Genomic DNA, 21,837 nt, shown 5'->3' on the forward strand with positions numbered 1-21,837 from the left:
CAGAGTCTCTGACCAATACACACTTCCTGAGCACTGACATTATGCCAGGCCCTGTTCTGGAACTGGGAGCAGGTGGGGGTGGGGGAAACACAGATGAATGAGACTCGGGCTCTGCCCTCCAGAAGTTCTAGAAGGACACACAGATATTCCCCTTTATATAGTCCCAGCTTGGCTCCAGATGGGATTCAGGCCTAAATGGTCTCTCTGGAGTTCCACTTGCTGGCTGGTCCTACCTGCAGTCCCCTGCCTGAAACACCCAAGCGAGCAGTCTTACTGGCCAAAATTGAGCTGACTGCTGGGGATCTGTTCCTGGATGCCTAACTAGTCTCCTGAAGATCAATCCTATGATGAGCAAAGTCCCCATAAGCAAATTCAGAAAAAGAGAACCAGTGATGGGCTAAGATGATATTCTGGGGATGGAGGCAAGGTATAGATGAAGAAATGTTTAGGAAGTGGACTGGAGAGACATACCAGGGTTTTTCTCTTTGGCCATGCCATCCTATGGGAAACCCAGATCGGGAGGGGAAGAAAATGAGCTGCCAAGGTTTCAGGCTGCTTAAGTCACAGGATTCACCTGGTGGAGGTCCAAGGAGCCTGAGGAATTCCAGTGAACCACACACAAGTTGCCTAAAGGAAGCAAACATACAGAAATCCGTCCCTTACACACTATCTCCTTTAATTCTTTCTTTCAGCAGCTCTGAGTAAGTCCTCTCTCCAGGCTGGCTCTGTCTGGGCTGAGCTGGGAGGCACAGATCTAGGATCACCCTGTTCTTTGTCCAAAAGGCCAGCAGTCAGCACAACACTTCTAGCACATTCAGGACCTTCTGCATTAAAACTTTGGCTGGTAATTAAAGTGAGTGCCTAAAATTTATTTCACTGTTGAAATATTTAGGATCTAGCCTTTGTGGTTGCAAGCAACAGAAACTGACTCAGACTAAGCAAAACAGAAAAGAAATTACTAGCAGTTTCACTGGGCAGCTCAGAATGGAAGAGAAAGCTGGAGAATCAGAGGAGTGGCGCCTGAATTCACAGCCAAGGTCATACCATAGGGACAGCTGGTCCCGATGCCTCTAACAGTATGGCCTGTGCATTTCTTCACAGCACTACACACCCAGACACGGCACTGTTGCATGACATAAGTGCAAATAAATTATCTCTTTTAAGAATTTATTTATTTATTTCAGAGACAGAGATTGATAGAACAGTGGGAGGAGGGGCAGAGGGAGAAGCAGACTCCCTGCAGAGAAGGAGCAGAGAGCCTGACACAGGACTCCACCCCCGATGTTGGGATCATGACCTGAGCCAAAGGCAGATGCATAACCAGCTGAGCCACCCAGGAGCCCCAAGCACAAATACATTCTAATGAATCTTCCTGCAGACTCACTAACTGTCGCATCAAAATCCTGAGCCAGAAACGGCTGGCCAAATTGCCAGGGGGTGGCAGTAGGAGAGTATCTGGCCCCCTTTGGGGGTAGAAGTAGAAGGTGGGGTCCCACCTTCCATAAGGACTCACTTCCTGGGAGATTCATTCAAAATATAAAAATTTATTTGTTTTAGGCAGCAAAAAATGTGACAACAGTCTACTACATGTTCACAGGGGACTAAGTGCTAGATGCATTACCAGATGTTTTATTTACACACATCTGTGAAGCAATTCTCTAACTGAATGATGGTTGATCTCATTATCTAGTAAAGGAAATTGAGGTTTTAGAGGTGAAAGGAACCTTCCCAAAGTCACTCAGCTACTAAGTGATAGAGCCAGGATTTGAAAACAGGTAGGTCTGTTTGTGTAAGTAGGCTCCACGCCCAGTGTGGAGTCCAACACTGGGTTTGAACTCATGACCCTGAGATCAAGACCTGAGCTGAGGTCAAGAGTCAGAAGCTTAACTGAGCCACCAGTGCATCCTCAGGTGGGTTTTGTCATTGTTGTTGTTATAAATACCTTATGCTGTCTCCCACACTGTAAACAGTGCACTTGTACTTAGGGTTACTAACATGTTTAAAAAAAAAAGTGGGGGCAGAGAAAAATAACTAAATGTAAATATTTCAGTGTCTTCACACAACAATGGGATAATGAGATTATGAGTAATTTTTTCCAGCTTTTTAATGTTCTCCTATACTTTCTTTAAAAAAAAAAAAAACTAAGAGCATGCTTTACCTAAAAAATCCTAAGGGGAAAAAAAAAGTAAAACAGTTTTAAAGAGGAGAGCGGTGTTAACATAGTGATGGAGAAAATATGCATAGGAAAAAGACTAGAAGAAAATCTGTCCAAAAGTTCTCTGCATAGTGTGATTATGGGGGTGTTTATGTTTCTTTCAACTTCCATTTTCCAAATTTTCTCCAGTGAGCACACTCTGAAAAAAAAGCAAAATGACTTTTTAAAAACAAGCATGAAATGATATTAAGGAGACAGTGCTGCCATGTTTGGGTCCTTTTAAGGTCCCGTAGTCATGTGTAGAGTGGTTTGGAAGTCAAGGCAGTTCCGGGTTTCCCGGGGCAGCCTGGCGGTCCCTGGCAGTGTCTGGCTGGGCCATTGCGGCCACCGTGGGATATTTCAGGGGGATGCTCTGAGCCAGGGTGGGAATAGCCCAACATTCCCACCTCTTGTAACAATGTGTATGTGATCAGGCCCTGCTACGCTGTGAGGATTCGGCCCCTGAAGCTGGAGTCCTCCTCTCTGTTGGTTTTCTCTCTCACCTCACAGGCTCCAAGGTTCACCTTCCCCTCTGGGAATGAGGCAGGGCTAGTCAGTCATGTCAAAATTTAGGCCCCTCTGAATGGCAAGTCCCCAGTCCCTTCTCTTGCCTGTAGTGCCCTAGCCCCCAGGGCCGTGGATGGACAGAGGATGGAGGTTCAGTCCTGGCCTGGCCTCAGTCTGGTGGGGGAGTCAGTCTTCTAATTTCAGGGAGATTCCAGACTATTCCCTGCCTTAGGAACATCTCAATCAGATGGAAGAGGCAGTCCTTATTTTCTAGGAGTTCCAGTGTGAGGCAGAGAAGAGATGAGAGAGTGGGGCTGATTCAGTCTCAGCCAACCTTGACTCCAGAACCTTCTGTCCCAGGACTCCCATACCTCTCCAACCCTTCCTCCAGGTGGGATAGTCAACTGCCATGGCCTTCCCCAGCCTCTGTGGCCCTCTGCTCCCCACACCTTCCCCACCTCCCCAATCACATGGAGGTGTCTTATGCCCTGTATATCCTCTGGCAAGTCACACTCCAATCCCTACCCTGGAAGAGTCCCCTCCACCCCACCCCGGCTCCTCAGTTTCTCCCCAGCCAAAGCGAGGGAGCTGGATACTCTCAAAGGTCCTCCAACCCAGTGGAGACATTCTGTGCCTTGTTAGCCCCTTCCCAGACCTTCTCTCTCCCTTCTCAGCTTCTTATCTAATCTGCTCCCATTCCTCCTCCTTCGAGGTATGTCCCCTTCCGGCAAAGCCCCCAGAACCTCCAGGCTAAGACCCACTTTGGCTCTTGCAGTGGCCAAGCTGCTGCAGTAAAGGTTGCAGTGGGTAGAGCAGAGGTGGCCAGGGAGGGAGGAGGGCTCAGGCCAAGGCCGAGGTCGAGGAGGCTGGGCAGGGCAGGCGGCCAACCCCAACAGCCCCAGCCAAAGCTACCTCAGCAGCTTCTGCAAACCCTAGCAAGGCATCTCCGCTTCAGTGGAGCTCCAGAGTCGAGAGGCTTGAGGGGGAGGGGAGCTCTTGCTGAGGTCAGCACAGCCTCCAGAAACCTCTCCAGAGGAGGAAGAAACCACAGAGAGTCCCAGCCCAAACTGGACTCCCTAGGGGAAATGACTCAGGTCCTGGAAAGCTGGAATCCAGGGCTGAGAGGGTCCCCAGAGGACACCTGCTGGGAACAGGAATCTCCCCTACTCCCCCATGGGCCCATAGAACCCCTGCTCTTGTGCCTTCTGGAATAGGAAGCTCATTCCCTTCTACGGCAGTCCCTTCCTCTGAGAGTCAGTTCACACACCAATTATCAAACTGCACCCCCCACTCCAACGCCTCCTCTGTGCCAGGATCCGTGCTGGGCTCTGGGGATGCAGAGATGCATGTAGTCCCTGACCTCATGGAGCCTGCCATTAAAGGGGGAGGCAGATGCCAACCACCCTCTGCAGTGAAAAAGCTCTGGAATCCCAGAAGGGGCTTTTGGGGGGTCAGGTACTGCCTCTTGGAGAGGCCCCCTTGGGGCCTCGGTAAACAGGCAGCTTCAACTGGCCCCTAAACACTGACAACTCCAGCTCTGCATCTCCAGCCCTGACAAGGCTGTGACTCCAGCCTTAAATATCCACCTGCCCATTCAACTTGGATGCCTCTGTGCCTCTAATGCAGTAGCACCAAGGCCGAGTTCACCCTCTCTGCCCAGCCTGTTCCTGCCACCATGCACAAACCAGACATCCCAGATCCATCCCTCCCTTGGCCCCAGCAACAAGCCCCCCACCGCTCACACCTCCACACCACCACTGGTCCCAGCTCCACTGTCTCCCACCTATACCGCAAGCACTTCCTTTGTCTTCTCACACTTGCGCCCACTTCAATCACATAGTGACAGCGATCTCACCGAAAAGCAAAGAAAATTGTCACCTCTCTGCTTAAAAGCCTTCGGTGGCTTCTTCTTGCCTTTGGGATAAAGGTTAAAATCTTGAACAAGACCTGCAAGACCTGGCCTTTACAGACCTCTCCAATTGCATCCCAGCAACCCCCCCCCCCCCAACCTCCATCTCTAGACCTCTTGTCTCTGGCCCACCAAGCCCGTGCTCTGAGCTCAGACCTCTGCAAGTGCTATTTGCACTGATGGCCCATGGCTTCAAAGATTTGGGTTGCCCTCCTTCCCTCTCCCAAATGACTCCCAGGACATCTCTTCTTTGCATGTTCCCTGGCCCTGAGCATCAATCTCGGGCCCCTGAAGGAACAGCTGTGGCCGCAGCCAGTGGTTACAAAGTAACTGGCAGGTTTGGAGCCCGAGGTTCCAGAACCTCCCAGCATTCCCAAAGGAAAACCCCTGACTCCAGCTCCCAGATGCCTTCCAGATCTCCCACTCCTCTCCTGCTCTCTTTTTCCATTCCTCAGCTCTGAGCTGGGGTGGGTGGGGTGGTGGAGAATGGACAACCTCCCCATCTCCGCAGCCTGGTTTCTTTCTGGGCCTTCCAGTGGGGCCCGGAGCTGAAGGGTAAAAGAAACGAAGTGTCCAGGCTGCTGCACTCCACCTGGACTCGTGAGCCATGTGCTCCCTGGGCTCCCCAACAAGCCAGCCAGCCTCAGGCCTCAGGCCAGGCACTGGCTCCTCTGTGCAGTGTGCCAGGACTCCCTGAAGCAGGAGGCCCAGTTTTCCCCGGGGCTCCGGTGGCATTTGTGTGCCCAGCACTATCAAATTTGCCTGTTGTGTGGGTTTCTCTCCCCAAACAACTCATCTTGCTTCGGGGCCACATGATTTTATCTCTGTACCCCAAGCCTGGCTCCAGGGTGGTCCCAAAAGAGAGGCTCAGAATACGCTTGGCATTACAATTTGGGATTAACATCACATAAATATGTGTTTTCTTGTTTTTTCCCGTAACTGCCATTAAACTCTGTCTCCTTTGTCTTGATTATGTGAGAAGGGGGACCTGGGAGTCTGGTCAGCCTCAATTTTGAGCTCAGCTCCACCCTTTACTAGCTGTGACCTCAAACAAATGCTCAGCTTCTCAGGGCCTCAGTGTCTTTCCCTTACAAAACGAGAACAATGTCCTCCTCTAAGGGTTTTCATAACTAAGTGAGCCCTCTTATGCAAAAGTTATAGTATACAGTATGTGCTCAATAATCCCTTTCCTTCTCCCCAGCCCGACCTTTGAGCCCCAATCGGAAGTTGGCATTTACTTCCATGAACTTGAACCTACGATCGTCACCGATACATCAAGTCAATCCAGATCATTTTGAAACCCAGTCCTGCCCCTGACACAGATTCGATATCCATCTTTTATTTGGCTTCATCCAAGTCCTTCAAAAAGACATCAGACCAAGCATATCAGCACGGAAGACTGAGTCCTGAGCAGGGCTGTAGTCTGCCCTCCAGACTGCCATTGATCCACCAATCAATTTTCCTCCACCAGCTGTCCAGGCAGCTAGGGATTCCCCTAGAGTATCACTATTTGATCCTGCCCCTCGTCTTGCCATAAAAATACCTTGGGAGATGTTCCAAATGCCTTTTTGGAATCAAGATCCTCAGGACTCTGACAGACCCCTAATCTACCACTCAGGTTCTCCCCAGAGGAGAGAGGGGAAATTAGCCTGACTTCCTTTAAGTAAACCTCTGCTGGGTCCTGGGAAGCCCTACATTTCCTTCTACTTTCAATGACACAGATCATTCTCTTTCTACCGTCTTTGCTAGTGCTGTTATATCTGCAGAATTTTTAGTCTTCAGTGAAAAGTCTCACTTAGAGGTGATCAAATTAACACAGGCGACTTGCCTACAACAAACAGTTCAAAACACTTAAATGAGAACCTCCCGCTCCCACAGGAAATCTGCTTTCCAAATGAATGAAGGTTTTCTATAAGAAGGTAAATTTCTATCTTGTTCTTCTGACTCATTATAAAGGTGGAATGGTTAAATTCAAATAATGGCTGTCTTCTTGTAATATTGAGCTAAACATTCGCTCGTTAAAAATATAACAACATTGTATCTTAATAAAAGCTTAGCTGTGTATTTTAAGACCAAGAAAACAAGCTTGGCCAACTGTGATTTTCAAAGTTTTGTAAGATTGAGAACACAAAAAGCCAGACAAGAGGGAGCATAATGAAATCCAGCAGGAATAATTTGTAATTAGAAAACCCCACGCAATTCTTCAGCCAAGGATAATGGTGATCCATCTTAAAAACACATGTGTCCCATGCTGGGCACTGATGAGCCTAATCAGACACACTCCACTGACATTCTTCACAATGCCGAGGGGCCCCTAATTGCTGGTGGGTGCAGACAGGCAAGTTTCTGCTGCTGCTCTCAGGAGATGATGATGACGAAGGGCAGGCCTGGAGCCAAAGAGCCAAGGGTGGGATCCCAGCCCTCCTCCTACTCACTCCATGGCCTTAGACAAGTTACTTAGCCAATCTTTGCTTCAGTTTCCTCATCTTTAAAATCAGGACTGATGGGCACCGGGGTGGCTCTGTCAGTTAAGTGTCTGCCTTTGGCTCAGGTCATGATCTTGGGGTCCTGGGATCGAGTTCCACATCGGGCTCGCTGCTCAGCAGGGAGCCTGTTTCTCCCTCTCCCTCTGCTGCTACCCCTTGTGCTTTCTCTCGCTGTCAAGTGAATAAATAAAATCTTTTAAAAGTTATTAAAAATAAAACAAAATCACAACTGAGAATCACTACCTTTGAGGCTGGCGGTTATAAAGACAGCAGCTATGTGAAGTCTATCTGACCCAAAATGTTTTCTCTCCTATTTCCCAGTTGCTACTGGGCTGATCATAAGCAGGGCCAGGGGAGGGGGATCTCCTTCCCTCTCCCCATCCTGCTGCCTCTCTCCTCTGTTAGGGATGCTCAGCCTCTTGGCCTGCGTGGGGGAGCGCTGTGCCCACAAGCAGGCCTGCCCTGAGGCCCAGTGTATCCTCTCCTCCTCAGTGCCCCCCACCCTGCTCTGGACCACAGCCTGGCCCTGGCCCAGCTGGCCTGCTGGGGATCGGCCCAGGCTAAGCAGAGGTGGCTTGGCTCCAGCAAAGGCTAAAGGTTCTTCATTTTGTTTTCTGCTTCTGCTTAACCATCTGGGGTGGTGGGAGGATAGGAGGAGTAGCAAAAAGGGGAGAAGAAATGCACTGTTCCTGTACTTCTTCCTCCCCTGCCTCCCCCACAGCCAGGCACAAACTGTGTTCTGGCCTGCACTGTCCTCAGCCCCAGGAAAGCTTCCCCAGGGGTCCCCTGCACGATGTCCCAGAGGATAGAAGTGATCTATCTCTGTTGTGCCTCCACCTTCCCTCCGTCCCCCTCTTTTTATGTCCTTCCTTGGATCAGCCTGTCCTGCCTCTTGAGTGGAACAGCTCTTCTCTGCACTAGCCGCACGCCTGCCCCTCCCCGGGCTGTGCACTGGGACACAGGCGATGATGCAGGCCAGGGCTCTGCCCTCCGAGCACTCATTTTTGAGCACCAAGAGCACAGGCTGCCAAGCACACAGCCTAAGCTGGACTTTCCACTCGGCCCCTTTTAAGCTGTGTGATCTTGGGTCAACTACTTAACCTGAGTGTCCACTTCTCAATTTAAAAACTGGGGCCAAAGTACCTCCATTTCAGGACCACTGTGAAAATTAAATACAATCATGTATGTAAACCTCTCGACTTAGCACACTGTGTACGGTCGATGCTCACTTGAGTCTGTCTGCCTTCCCTCCCTCTCTCCCCCCTACCCTCCCCTCTTTCCCCACAGCCAGCCGCCTCTTCTGGAGGAGAGAGCCATGACAGGTCTATGGGCAGCTGCAGAGCCCACCCCGAGTTGAGGATCAGATGGGCTTGTGTGGGGCCAAGCCCCATGCTGTGTCGTGTGGGGGTGCAGACCAGCCATGGTTCTGCCTGCCAGGTGCTTTCTTTCAGAAGTAGACTCAGGCCTCTGACCTCCTTTTCTCTCTCCCAGTGGCTAATTAGGGCCGATTGTGGGCTCCTTTTTAGCCTTTCCTTTTCTGAACTTCCAATTGGCTTCTTTTTTCCTTGCCCAGGGCAGGGCTGGGACATACTGGCAGGCCAAGCTGAAGCCCCTACCATAGCATGCAGTGCATTGAGGTGGGGTGAGGGCAGTTTATGCCGGCTGTGCCATGCGAGCTACTGGGGCACAGACTCGGGTTGGCCCAGCACAGCACTGCTCAGGCAGCTGTCCACACATCTGTCTTGAGGTTCCTGTCCTACGTCCTGGAATATGTGGGACATCCAATAATCAGTGTTCTGGCTAGCCTTCCAGATCTTCCTACCCACCCAGGGTCTTCCAGAGAGTGATGAGCCCCTAGAGATCCCCAGGGAACTCTGCCCTTAGAGTTGGGGGAGCTAGCCCAATGCACCTGAAGCTGAATGTTTTCTGGGACACAGCTGGGGAAATCTAGGAATTCAGAACCTGACCTGCTGGGGGAAGCCAGCACTTGATCATCCTGGCCAATGTAAGGTGAGAAAGGCAAGAAGTAGCTCCAGGGTGGCAAGAACCTCCAGTTCTTGAGGTCTAGTCTGGTGGCAAAAGATGATCTAAGTACAAAGAGCAGGGATCTCTGCATGTTCCTTCATAGGCTGGGAGCTCCTGCACTCCAGAGATGGGAAATGAGTCAGGCGTGAGTCCCAGGGCCAAGGATTAGCAGCAAAGGGGGCTGAGACCAAGGTGGGACCCAAACATCTTCAATCGCTAAGACAAGACTGAAACCACAGTGAAATAAAGCTGCTCTAGGTGCACAGAAAGGAGGACCACAGTGGCTGAAGCCAGGCAGGGCTGCCCCTTACAAAGAAGCATGGAAAGGGTAGGCATGTCAGGGCGATGTTATATAGGAGCTTTGAGAAGAAGAAGAGAATAAAGAGAGCAAAGGAGTCATCAGGAAGGCTTCCTGGAAGAAAAGTATCACTGTGAAGGTCAAGAAACCTGGCCTCAAAAGTTCAGGAGATGAACTGAAGGCCAACCATCTTGAGCGCCAAGGTCTGGGTTACCTTTGCATACCAGGTGGGGGCCAGGGCAGTGATGCTGGAAATTACTCAGGCCAAGGTGTCCTCCACCCTCCAGCTCCAGCGGGCGGGAGGCTGCCACATGATCTCATCACGCCTTCTCACCTGGAGCCAGAGCCTGCTGCCTGATGGCTCCTCTGCTAATGGCTTCCAGGTGTGTCCTTGGGCCCCTGGGGGGAGACATCCTGGAGGACACACCCTGTCCAACCTAAGTCCCACCCCTCTGGTCACCTTCAGCAGCAGAACCTGGGCTGGCCTAGGGTGGGCCACGGAGCACTAGTGCAACCTCACTCCAGTGGGGAGGGGTATCAGAGGTCACACTGAGCTCTAAGCCCCTTCAGCAGTGGCATTTCTGGCTCTTGGTACCTTCAGGCCATGGGAGCCAGGACAATATGAAAGCTTCCTGTGGAATAAGATGGCTGGAAGTCCTGTGTTTCTGGGGAGAAGGGTTGGCCTGGTACCTCCCTATGAGACAAAGTATGTCTGTGGGTCTCCATGACTATGGGGCTGTTTCTTTCTTCATATCTCTAACTCTCTCTGTATGTCTGTCTTTGAATCCATTTATCTCTATTTCTGAGACTACGTGTCCATGTGTTTCTCTGTGTATTTCACAGCAAAGCCTTCCTTGATGGCAACAACAAATTCCCTCACTGTTTATGGCCTAATAAATGGAAGTTCAAGACTTCCCTTGCTGCTTCACCACCCTCAGGCCTTAAGTTTTCATTCCAGAGTGATTTCCAGCCTAAATGGGAGGAATCTGATTCATGCTCTGCTGGGGGTGACTTGGACTCAAGACAGCAAGAGGCTCAAGGCTGATGAACTGCAAAGCATCAGTGCCCCTGTGGCTTGGGGAAGGCCCCAAACTCCAAACACCTTGTGTCACTGGGTCCATCTTCTGGTATTCTGGTCCAGGCTGATGCTGGAGTGAGTCTGTGTTCCTGGACCAGAGCTTACATGGACTACCAGTTTTATCATCACCATTCTCACCACCGTCTTCTTGCTCACCATCACGGCTACCATCAGTACCACTACTGTTATTATCCCCTCTAATACCACCAACACCACCATTACCATTGCTGTCCCATCAACGCCACAGCTAGTATACCACAGTCACCCTCTCCATCAGTGCCATTGTTCTATTACTAATGTCAGAGATTTCTAGTTACAAAGTAGCTATTTCTCCTTCATTCTTAATAATAAGGACTACAGGGGCACCTGGGTGGCTCAGTGGGTTAAGGCCTCTGCCTTTGGCTCAGGTCACGATCCCAGGGTACTGGGATCGAGCCCCACATCGGGCTCTCTGCTCAGCGGGGAACCTGCTTCCCCCTCTCTCTCTGCCTGCCTCTCTGCCTACTTGTGATCTCTGTCTGTCAAATAAATAAATAAATAAATAAATCTTTAAAAAAATAATAAGGACTACAACTTTTTGCTGGGCACATCACCTTCCAGTTCAAAGACTATTATTTACCATGTTCTTTGAAGTTAGTTAGATGTGGCCATATATAGGTGAAAGTGCTGAATAAAATTATGGAAAGTGGCACCCTTATTTATCTTCTGTCTCCATCTGCCATCTGATGTGATGGGTGGTGCTATAGCAGCCATTTTGTACCAAAGAATGAGGACTACACTCTAGAGGCGTGTTTCTAGGGATGGCAGAGTGGGAGGCGGGAAGGAGTTTTGGTTTCTCATGACTGTGGAGAAACCGTTCAGATTCTAAACTGCTACATTTCGATTTTTTTTAAGATTTTATTTATTTATTTGTCAGAGAGAGTGAGCACAGGCAGACAGAGAGGCAGGCAGAGGCAGAGGGAGAAGCAGGCTCCCTGCTGAGCAAGGAGCCCGATGTGGGACTCGATCCCAGGACGCTGGGATCATGACCTGAGCCGAAGGCAGCCACTGAACCAACTGAGCCACCCAGGCGTCCCTACATTTCGATTTTTTAATGAAGAAATGAACTTCTATTTTTATCATTTAAGAGACTGTTGTTCAAGACATTCAGATGCATACTCCTGAACCTAATCCTAATTAGTGTATATCACCACATATTAGCTTTCTTTAAATGTTCCAGGCTAAAGATCTGTATAAGTGATTAGGGGGGCTGCAGGGAGGGAGAAATGGGAGATGCAGAGGGAGGAAGGAAGGAGAGGAAGACAGAGAATGAGGAAGAGGAAGGGAAGGAGAAGTGGAGGCATTGATTGAGAGGTTTAATTCTAGGACATAGAAATGATTCCCACCTTTTGGAAGTAGCCATTCTGAGGCAGACCGTGGCAAGAAGGAAGAAGACATTCAGCACCATGGACAGATCCAGGATACCTGTAGTAACGCGAAAGCAGGAAAAAATTAGTTGTTTGATGGTGGTGGTAGTTTTCTTCAGTTTATGTTCATTAACCCACACTCTGTGTCAGGTATTGTGCCAGGAACTGCGATAAATACCAAGACAAGTTATCCCCACATCGTCATTTAGCTCCCAAGACCAAAACAAGCAAATCAACATGGGAAGGCTTCCTAAAGTGGAAGGAAGGGATTGAAAAGCCAGCTGAGGAGTGGGGCAAGACGACCTTGTGACAGAATGAACAAAATGCCAAAGAATAAGGATGCTGTGGGTTGGGGAGGGCTCCACGTTGGAAGAAGGTGAGTGGATCAATTGGTCTAGCAATCAGTCTGTAAAAGAGCTTGTAGCACTGGGTGGGAGTTAAAGAAGTAAGGGTCCTTCTATTCCTCAGGTACTAACTACATCAATGATTCCAGTCTCTTGTCCCAAGAACCAAGATTCATGCTCATAGGGGTATATGGAAAATGTGACTAATTAGAACAATTCTAACTCTAAGCCTCTGAGTCAGTTATCTACTGCTGTGTAACAAATCACATCCCCTCCAAACTTAATGACTTAAAACACCAACCATTTTATTCACAATTCTGTGAGTCAGCAATTTTGAGCTTGGGTCAGCTGAATAGTTCTCCTGATCTTTTCTGGGGTCACTCAGGCAACTGACATCACCTAGAAGATCACCTGAGAGCTGGTTGGTCTAGAGGGTTTCAGCTGGGATGGCTCACTTCTGGTTTCTTCCTCTAAGAAGCTTGTCTGGGTTCCTACACAAGGGGATCTCAGGGGAACAGAAAGAGGGAAGCCCCAATGCACAAGCACTTTTAAATCCTTTGCTTGCATCACATTTGCAGATGTTTCATGAACCAAAGGAATTCATTTGGCCAAACCAGTCAGTATGGGAAGGGACAGCCTAAAAGTATACATGCAAATACACAGGATTCATTGGGGGAACACTAATATAACAACCTTCCACAAATTCTAAGTGTTTCATTTACCACTCTAAGAGTCTTATGTTCTTATTCAAACAGACCATGGTTCTATGGCCTTCCAACTCTGTGGTTCTTAAAATTCAATGTTTGGATTCCAAGATTCTGTAATTCTAGGAGTAGAAGGCTGAGGAGGATCATGAGGACTCAACAAGAGTATACTAAGGAAGTCAAGCAAACTAAGGTTACTCCCAGAACTGGGGCACCTGAGTGGCTCAGTGCGTTAAAGCCTCTGCCTTCAGCTCAGGTCATGATCTCAGGGTCCTGGGATCGAGCCCTGCATCGGGCTCTCTGCTCAGCGTGGAGCCTGCTTCCTCCTCTCTCTGCCTGCCTCTCTGCCTACTTGTGATCTGTCAAAAAAAAATCTTAAGGTTACTCCCAGACCTAAGCAAGAACCCACCTGCCTCTCCCGTTCCCATCCCTCAGCCCCCAAATTCCTGCGTGCAGCAGGATGGTGGGATGAGCACCAAATTGGGAATCAGAAAACCTAAAATATAGGCCCTGTTCCATCATGAATTTGGGGTAGCCCCAAGCACCACTCTTAACCTCCCAATGTTCTCTTACAACCAACAGAGATATCAATTCCTATTTTCTGAATGACAAGAATAGTGGTAAAGCCAGGAGAACGGAGCCCACCAACTTCCATTATCAGGACCCTGAACCTGGTGCAGCTTAGAGTTTTACTCCCACCTCCTCAAACTGCATCTACAGCTGCAGAGAGCCTTTCAAGGAAACCAAAATTTAAATAGGTTATTGCCCTCGATCTGTCCTGATCTCTACTTGCAGAAGAAAGGAAGAAGAAAGGGAAGGAGATTGGAAGGAAGGGAAGGGGAGGAGAGGAAAATTCCCCAATGCTGCTCCTTCCCTTTTCCCCCATCAACTCTTGCCCCAGACTCAACTGAGTTTACACTGGAACCCTGGAGCCAAACCCTGCCTGGCCTTGAGCCTTGGTCTACTCTGCCTTCAGCTTCCCCAAGAAGAGGAATGTGGAGTTGAAAAGTAGCTGCATGAGAGAGGACCTAGATCAGGGCAGCAACTCATGAAAACTTTATAGCTAGAGGAACCAGCCACAAACCACCAGCTCAACCACCTTGTAGCACAGTTAAGGAATTAGAAGCCCAGACTGGGACATGAACCAGCTCACAGTCACAGAGCCAGCAACTAGTAGACCAAGACCAAAAATGAGATGGGGTCACTTCCCTTTTCTAAACTTCAGGTTCCAATTCTAACCTGGAGATAAGAGACCCAGCCTGGGACACCACTTAGAAACCATAAGGCACAGTGCAAAACCAATAAGCAATCAGGTTTTTCCCAATGGCCTGGGAGTCTGGGTGGGGGAGGGTGGGTTGAAGTGGAGGCAGGAGCACTTACGACTTTCAGAGGACTCATCCAGCTCATTTATTCTAGCCTTTCCCCAGAGGCCCAGGCTGCAGAGTGGAGGAGGGTATTAAATATCAGAGAGTTATTTAAAAGCCAGTTGCTGGCCCCTCAGAAGCAGAGTGTGGCCTCTGCTGACTCAATGGAGAAAATGAATCTTGGGTCTATGGATTTTCCTGAGTCTCATGGTCAGTGCAGCAGGGGGGAGGGGAAGTGAGAAATGGGAGCAGCAAAGCCTGTGGTGGAGTTTTCCCCTCGCTGCCAGTGCAGAAGTTACACTAGAGGAGAGAACCTGGGGCCTCCCCAACTACCTAATGACTGAGCTTCATCATGTCAGCCCTGTCCAGCTGCTCCTCCACTTGCCTCAGAGGAAATGGGGGTCAGAGGGAAAGGGAGTCTGCCAAGATAAAGGGGCCCTGGATATCACAGGCTGCTATAGACAGAAGGAGAAGGCCCCTCCTCCCCCACCAGACTATGCTACCAACATTTTAGTTGGGGTGGGGCCAAGTTCAAGGTCATAGTATATTGAGGTGGGGGCACCAATTGGAGAAAATCACAGCATTACCTTCCCCTCCATGATCCCCATCCCTAAAAGGCCAAGGGGCACAGGACCAAAAGCCCTCCAAGATCATCCTGTTTACACACAGTTTAACGTCTTTGCAGACAGGAAACAGATCTGGGAGAGCAGATTTGCCTAAGGACTTTAGGAACACTGAGGCACCTCTGATGGACAAGTTGGAGCTGGAGGCAGATAGGGAAGGGGATCCCTGGTGGGTGGCCCCAAGGAAGTTGTCAGACCTCTGCAGGCTCCCTATCAATGCTCAGTGGACCTTACAGAAAGCAGGGCCTTTGTGGAGAGAAAAGGACCCCAACAAAGGAGCTTGAGTTAGGGGATGGGCAGTACCTTGGAAAGCTCAGAGAGGGGCTCTGGAACCTAGGAGGAGTAATAAATTCAAGAATTGGGGTTCAGGGGCATCTGGGTGGTTCAATCAGTTAAGTGTCTGACTTTTGATTTCAGCTCAGGTCACAATCTAAGGGTCATGGCAGAGCCCTGTGTCCACACTGAGGATGGAGCCTGCTTAGGATTCTCTCTCTCTCTGCCCTCCCCCACCCGGCTTGTAAGCGTGTGCTCTCTCTAAAAAATAAAACAAACCAAACAAATGAAAAACAGGGTCTAGTGTAGTTGACATGGGGGTGATTCTCAACCCAGCAAAGGACAATCACTCTGCTTAGGTGGGCTGGGGTGATTAGTTTGCTGAGTACTAAGGCAGCCCTGAGGCCCTGAGCTCTTTGCACACAGGGTCCCCTGGGGCCTGACCCAGCCACACTCTCCAGAGAGATAGAACCTAGAATGGGGAGGGCTCCAGCATAGAAGATGAGCAGGAAACCCGAGCTACTATCAGGATTGAGTCTCACTCAGTTGTGCAACCTTGAGGAAAGCACTTCACCTTTCTGGGAGGCTGCCTCCTGGTATAAAGTATAGACGAGAGCTCCTCACCTAGTCTGCCTCACAGAGATGAGAGGAGCAAGCCAGAGATTTTAAAAACGTTATCCCATCCAATAAATGTTCGCTAGTACCTTCTCCATGCTGAGCTCTGGGCTGACGACACAGGAGAGCAGGCCAGCCCTGAGTCCCAGGTGCTGACAGTTAGAGGGGTCAGAGGAGTTCCAGCCCTCTGGTTGCTAAGTGAAATTCAAAGGAGAAAGAAGGAGCCATGAAAGCTTCCTGAAAGGGACAGAACTCGAGCCAAGCCCTGAGGATCAGTGGGCTGGACTGAAGAAACAGTCAAGGGGAGAGAGAATCCCAAGCAGGGCAAACAAACTGAGCAAAGATACTTCCACTGGATGCATCAGAGAATGAACACAGCCCCAGACACAATTAGACATACATTTATTGAACACCTACTGCATACAGAATACTGACAAGATTGAGGGAAGTTTCTCCAGAGAACAGAAACCCCTAAATGGCATACAGACTTCGTTCCAGGGGAGCCTGAACAGACAAGGGGAACAGCTGCATGAAGAGGGGGGGGCAGGGAGGCTGGGAAGAGGCATTCCCAGGGACAGCAAGTAGAGACTCATTCCTTGTACCATCTACCATGAACTTGCTATGCTGGGGGAGGGAGGAAGATGGAACAGGGCAAAATGACATGGGAGCTAATTAGTCCCAGAAATGCTTAATGCCTCATCCAGTCACATGGTAAAGGCCCCCAGACCCTAGATGATATGGCCTTTCTTGTTTCAAAGCACTTTCCATTCACTTTGTCACAATGGCCTTGAGAAGATTAAGAAGGATAGGATTTCAGAAGCCCATCTACTTTCCAGAAGTAGAAGTCGACATCCCAGAGGTGGAGAGAGGTCCAACGTCACATCGCATTCACCCTGGCATCTGTTGCTGGGTTCAGCTTCCTGGGGTCAGGATGAGATTTCCTGGTGCACTGGCCCTTCTCAGACGCAGCCACTATCTTGGACAACGCCTTGGGCAAGGAGCCTGGGGCTAGGCTAAGCCCTGACAGCCACTGGCTTTGAGGCAATTCCCTGGCCCTCTGGCTTCAGACTCCCCACTTATAAAACACAGTCACTGCCTTATTCTCTGGTACCTGATGGTTCTAGGTTCTCTGTGGACTTCCTTTCTCCAACTGAGATGTCTAGTACCCCCCAGTCAGTTTATGGCCATACCACCCTGAACACGCCTGATATCGTTTAGTACCCCCCAATCAAGGCTGCCTGCTGCCCTGCAGCACTTTCCCAAGGAGGCCATTAGCCCACCAGGAACCAGCCAACAACGGGCCCTAGAGACGGGGCTCTGGCCTTGGCAGCTGGTCTGTGATTCTCCGGAGGCTGAAAGCAGAAGGGGCTCTATGCAGTGGGAGAGGAAAGCAGAGACCTTTCCATTCATTGGTCAATCCACCCATCCATCCATCCTTCTACAAGCATTTACTGCACACTCGCTCGTGCTAGTCCCTGTGCTGGAAACAACAGGGAAAAGAAGCCGGTGCCTCTCGCCAGGGAGATATCAGAGCTGGGGCTTGGAGCTGACGTGGGCCAGGGCTCAGGGGAGCACAATAGCTGAGGGCACTGCCCCAGTGGCTGTCTGAGCACCTGCGTCCATACGAGCAAAGGTAGCTCAGCCTGTTACTGATACAGACCAAGGGCATAGTGGAGATCAGGAATGGGCTCAGAGTATGTCATCTAGTCTCTGGATGCACGTGCTTGCATGCATGTGTCTGTAAGCTTGCCCCTCCAGGAATGTCCCCAGGAACCTACATGGTCCCAGAAATACGAATGTTCAAGTATTTATGTGCTTATGAGTGTATAGACACATACCAGGATGGACTCGAATATGTGTTAACACGTGCACCTGTATGAACGAGCCTGCATATACCTGTGTGAGGCATATCTGAGCCTACCTACAACCCTGTGTGGGCCTGTACCCACCGGTCCATGCACCTGTATGCACATCCAAGGAAGCGGGAGTCTGTGTTTCCTCATATGTGGATGCATCTTGAACTGTTCATGTGTCACACATGCCTCCACATGTACAGGCACATGTGTGCGTGTACAACCTACATATACACCTTTGTAGACACGTCCAATCCTGCAGGAGCAAATTACAGTTCTCATCTGCCAATACCCGGGAGTGATGACGGGGTTGGGGAGAGAGAAGGAAGGGGGAGAGGAGCCCCTGCTCCCCACCCCAGCATCAACAGATCTGGCCTGTGAGGTTGGTCTTTGCCTGGGGCCCAGGCCACCACAGGGTCTGCCTCTTCTCCTTAAGTGGTATTGATCTCTTGGTCAATCTGTTAAATATAACCTCAGAGAAGAAGTCAACCCAACAACTGTCCCTAATTCAGGAGAAAGACTGACTGATTGTTATGGGGGGTGAGAGGAGGGAGCCTCTATCCCAACCAGCTCTGCTGATACCAGAATGGCCTGGGGATCAAGTGTCAGCCTCTCCAGCCTGAATAATTCATGCCAAGACCAGGAGTGCTCCCTTCTCAGGAGCATATCTCTTTAAATCAAGTCTGGAGCTTCCCAGTTCTGGAAAAAAAAAAAAAATCCAGAACAAAACAAACCTATAAACAGCTCAGGCCCTGGCCCCCTCTGAGACCACCCCACCACCACCACTCAATGCTGCAAAATCTGTTAGCTTCTCCAAATCTCTAGAGCTCCAAACCCTCCCACCCTTTCAACATTTACAGGTGGGATACCCTGGAGGGGAGGAGGAGCAGTCCAACAACCCCAGAGGCCTGGAACAATCTCATGGGGTGCCCAGGTGCTGGAGCAGGGAGGGGACAGTAAAGAGCTGAATCACCACACCCACCAGGTCCTAGGGCCTAGGAGAGTGCCTGGGGGAGGAGTCCAGCCTGGTGGAGGAAAGCAGATGGAAGAACTCCCAGCAGAGCAGCCCCTGAGTTGGAGGGGAGTGGTGGTGGTGGAGGGTTGTTGCTTTCTTCCCTGAGTGGTGGGCGGATGGGGTCGAGAAAACGCTGGTCCCACAGGACCTGCAAGAGTGCTGACCCAGCCAGGCCTAATGTAACTGGGGTTGCTGAGGGGGGAACCAGGGCTGGGGATTTTCCAGTCTCTGCTAGCACAGCCCTCTCCTTGGTCACACAGATCAGGAAGAGGCTGAAAGATGAATAACTTTCTTAGCCCACCCCTCATCCTTGCCTGTGCTTGTAGGGGGAACCCTAAGGTCCTCCCCCACCAATTCTTGCTCTGTGGTGCTGACCCACCTGCCAGCTCTCCCCCGCTCGGCCCCGCCCCACACGTGCCGTAGAGGGAAGAGGAAGGAACCAGCTTAAATGTTGGGGGGGGGGCGGTGGGTAAAATGGGGGAGATGAGGGGAAAGCAAGTCAGAGCCTGGGAGAGCCAAACTTCTCTGCAGCCCCGGAGCCGGAGAGGGGGGACGTGAAAGCGCAGCAGCCGAAAGCCCTGATTCTCCGGAGCCTCCCACCCCGCCTCTCGGCGAGGAAGGCGCGGAGACTCCGTTGAGGGGAGGAGGAGAAGGCCGGGAGGCTGGGAGGCTGGGAGGCTGGGAGGGCGGGGTGGGGGGGGGGGAGACAAACCCTGCCCACTCGGCTTGGAGCCCGGAACGGCCGCGGAAGTCGGAGGCCGGCGCGCAGGGCGAGGAGGGCACCGGGGGCGGGGGTCTCCGCTCCCCGCCTGACCCCTCTCGCCCCAGCCAGGAAAGTGAAGGCTCCTCGGACTTTAGAGCCAGCGGACGGACCGACCGCGACCGCCAGCCGCTCCGGGTCAAGGACTTGCCCCGCCCGCCCCCCTCCCCGCCCCCAAGGCGCTCCGAACTCACTGGTGAGCGCGGCTGCCGGGGCGCTGGATGCGGGGGCAGCTGCGATGGCCCCGCGCGCGGGACAGCCGGAGCAAAGGGGGCCGCTCCTGCCGGGGCTGCTGCTGGTGGCGGCGGCGCTGAGCCGGCCCGCCGCACCCTGTCCCTTCCAGTGCTACTGCTTCGGCGGCCCCAAGCTGCTGTTGCGCTGCGCGTCGGGCGCGGAGCTCCGGCAGCCGCCGCGGGACGTGCCGCCCGACGCGCGCAACCTCACCATCGTGGGCGCCAACCTGACGGTGCTGCGCGCGGCCGCCTTCGCCGGCGGGGACGCTGACGGGGAGGAGGCGGTGGCGGGCGGTGTGCGCCTTCCGCTCCTGAGCGCGCTGCGCCTCACGCACAACAACATCGAGGTGGTGGAGGACGGCGCCTTCGACGGGCTGCCCAGCCTGACGGCGCTCGATCTGAGCCACAACCCGCTGCGCGCCCTGGGCGGCGGCGCCTTCCGCGGGCTGCCCGCGCTGCGCTCCCTGCAGCTCAACCACGCGCTGTCGCGAGGCGGCCCCACGCTGCTAGCCGCGCTGGACGCCGCGCTCGCCCCGCTGGACGAGCTGCGCCTCCTGGGCCTGGCGGGCAACGCGCTGGGCCGCCTGCCGGCCGCCGCGCTGCGCCTGCCGCGCCTGGAGCAGCTGGACGCGCGCCTCAACGCGCTGGCTGGCCTGGGCCCCGACGAGCTGCGCGCGCTCGAGCGCGATGGCGGCCTCCCCGCGCCGCGCTTGCTGCTAGCGGACAACCCTCTGCGCTGCGGCTGTGCCGCGCGCCCCCTGCTGGCCTGGCTGCGCAACGCCACGGAGCGCGTACCCGACTCCCGGCGCCTGCGTTGCGCCGCCCCGCGGGCGCTGCAGGACCAGCCTTTCCTGGACCTGGATGAGGCGCGGCTGCGCTGCGCCGACGGCGACGCCGACGGTCGCGGGGAAGAAGTGGACCTCGCCGGCCCGGAGCTCGAAGCCTCCTACGTCTTCTTTGGGCTGGTGCTGGCGCTCATCGGCCTCATCTTCCTCATGGTGCTCTACCTGAACCGCCGCGGCATCCAGCGCTGGATGCGCAACTTGCGCGAGGCCTGCCGGGACCAGATGGAGGGCTACCACTACCGCTATGAGCAGGACGCCGACCCGCGCCGCGTGCCCGCCCCGGCCGCCCCCGCTGGGTCCCGCGCCACCTCGCCGGGCTCAGGCCTCTGAGGGTTGCCCCTCTGGGGTTGACGGCTGTCCCTGCCAGCTGATGACTTTACTGGGATTGCCTGGCCTGAATCATGGGTGAGACGCCCGCGAGTTGGGGGCTTTGAGACTTGCTCCTGACCAGCCTGAGACCTTTGGATTATGGCATCCCCCCCCCCCACCTAGAGGCTCCAAGCCGTATCCCTTCTCCCCAACCTCTGAGAGCTCTCACGATCAAGGATCAAGAGACACCCCTGCTGATTCTAGAAACCCTATCTGCCCATCTCAGGCTTGGACACATCCTTCCCGAACCCTCAAAAGCACCCTCCCCTCTAGAGACTTGGCCAGGAAACTTTGTCCTACCATCCAAAAGCCCCGGGACTGCCTCCCACCACCCTATGCTTTGAGGCCTGACCTCTCTGGGAAGCATGACCTTAGACATCACTGACCCCCATCTCCAGCTTGGAGACCTCAATTCCCTTCCCAGGCCTCAGGGACCCTCTCATCCCATTCTGGTCTTGGAAGCAGAGCACCCTTCTGAAGGCTTTTGTGGGCTTTGAGCCCTTTTCTCACCCCGGAGCTCTGAGCCTTCCCATCGTCCAGACACCCACATCCCAGGGCTGTGAGGGTCGGGCACCCTCCCCTGGTCTGGGGTTGAATTTCATACTGTTCCCAGCACCCCAGCTCTGGCTCAGGCTCTTCCCTTCCTTGACCCAGGCTTGGGTCTCAGCTCCATCTGTCTCCCAACCCAGGGACAGTCACACCCTATTATAGCCTTAGTATGGAACAGATCCTCAGCCTTTCTCACTGGGGCTCTGATCCCCCAATACTCAGTGCTTGTCCCTAATCTCAAGGCTCTTCACCCTGATCAGAGTTTAATCCCCCTGCCCAAGTCTTAGACTCTCTAACCCACCTACACCCATTGCTTGCATTCACTGGGGCAGGGTCCAGTGAGGAATCCATTTCTGGGGTGCCCACCTCCCCTTTCCTCCTGGGAGG

General features: G+C 52.4%; 1 protein-coding gene across 1 annotated transcript; it reads left to right on the top strand.

Annotated features, from left to right (window-relative positions):
* Positions 1-19,689: 19,689 nt before the first annotated feature.
* On the top strand, positions 19,690-20,862 carry TPBGL (trophoblast glycoprotein like; the record flags this gene model as incomplete). The annotated part of the gene is made up of 1 exon (XM_080817761.1): positions 19,690-20,862. Exon 1 carries the CDS (start codon positions 19,693-19,695, stop codon positions 20,860-20,862), a length of 1,170 nt encoding a protein of 389 aa, XP_080673887.1. The 5' UTR covers positions 19,690-19,692.
* Positions 20,863-21,837: the final 975 nt, after the last annotated feature.

The sequence above is a fragment of the Martes martes genome (genome assembly GCF_963455335.1).
Source record: "Martes martes genome assembly, chromosome: 10".
Lineage (NCBI taxonomy): Eukaryota > Metazoa > Chordata > Mammalia > Carnivora > Mustelidae > Martes > Martes martes.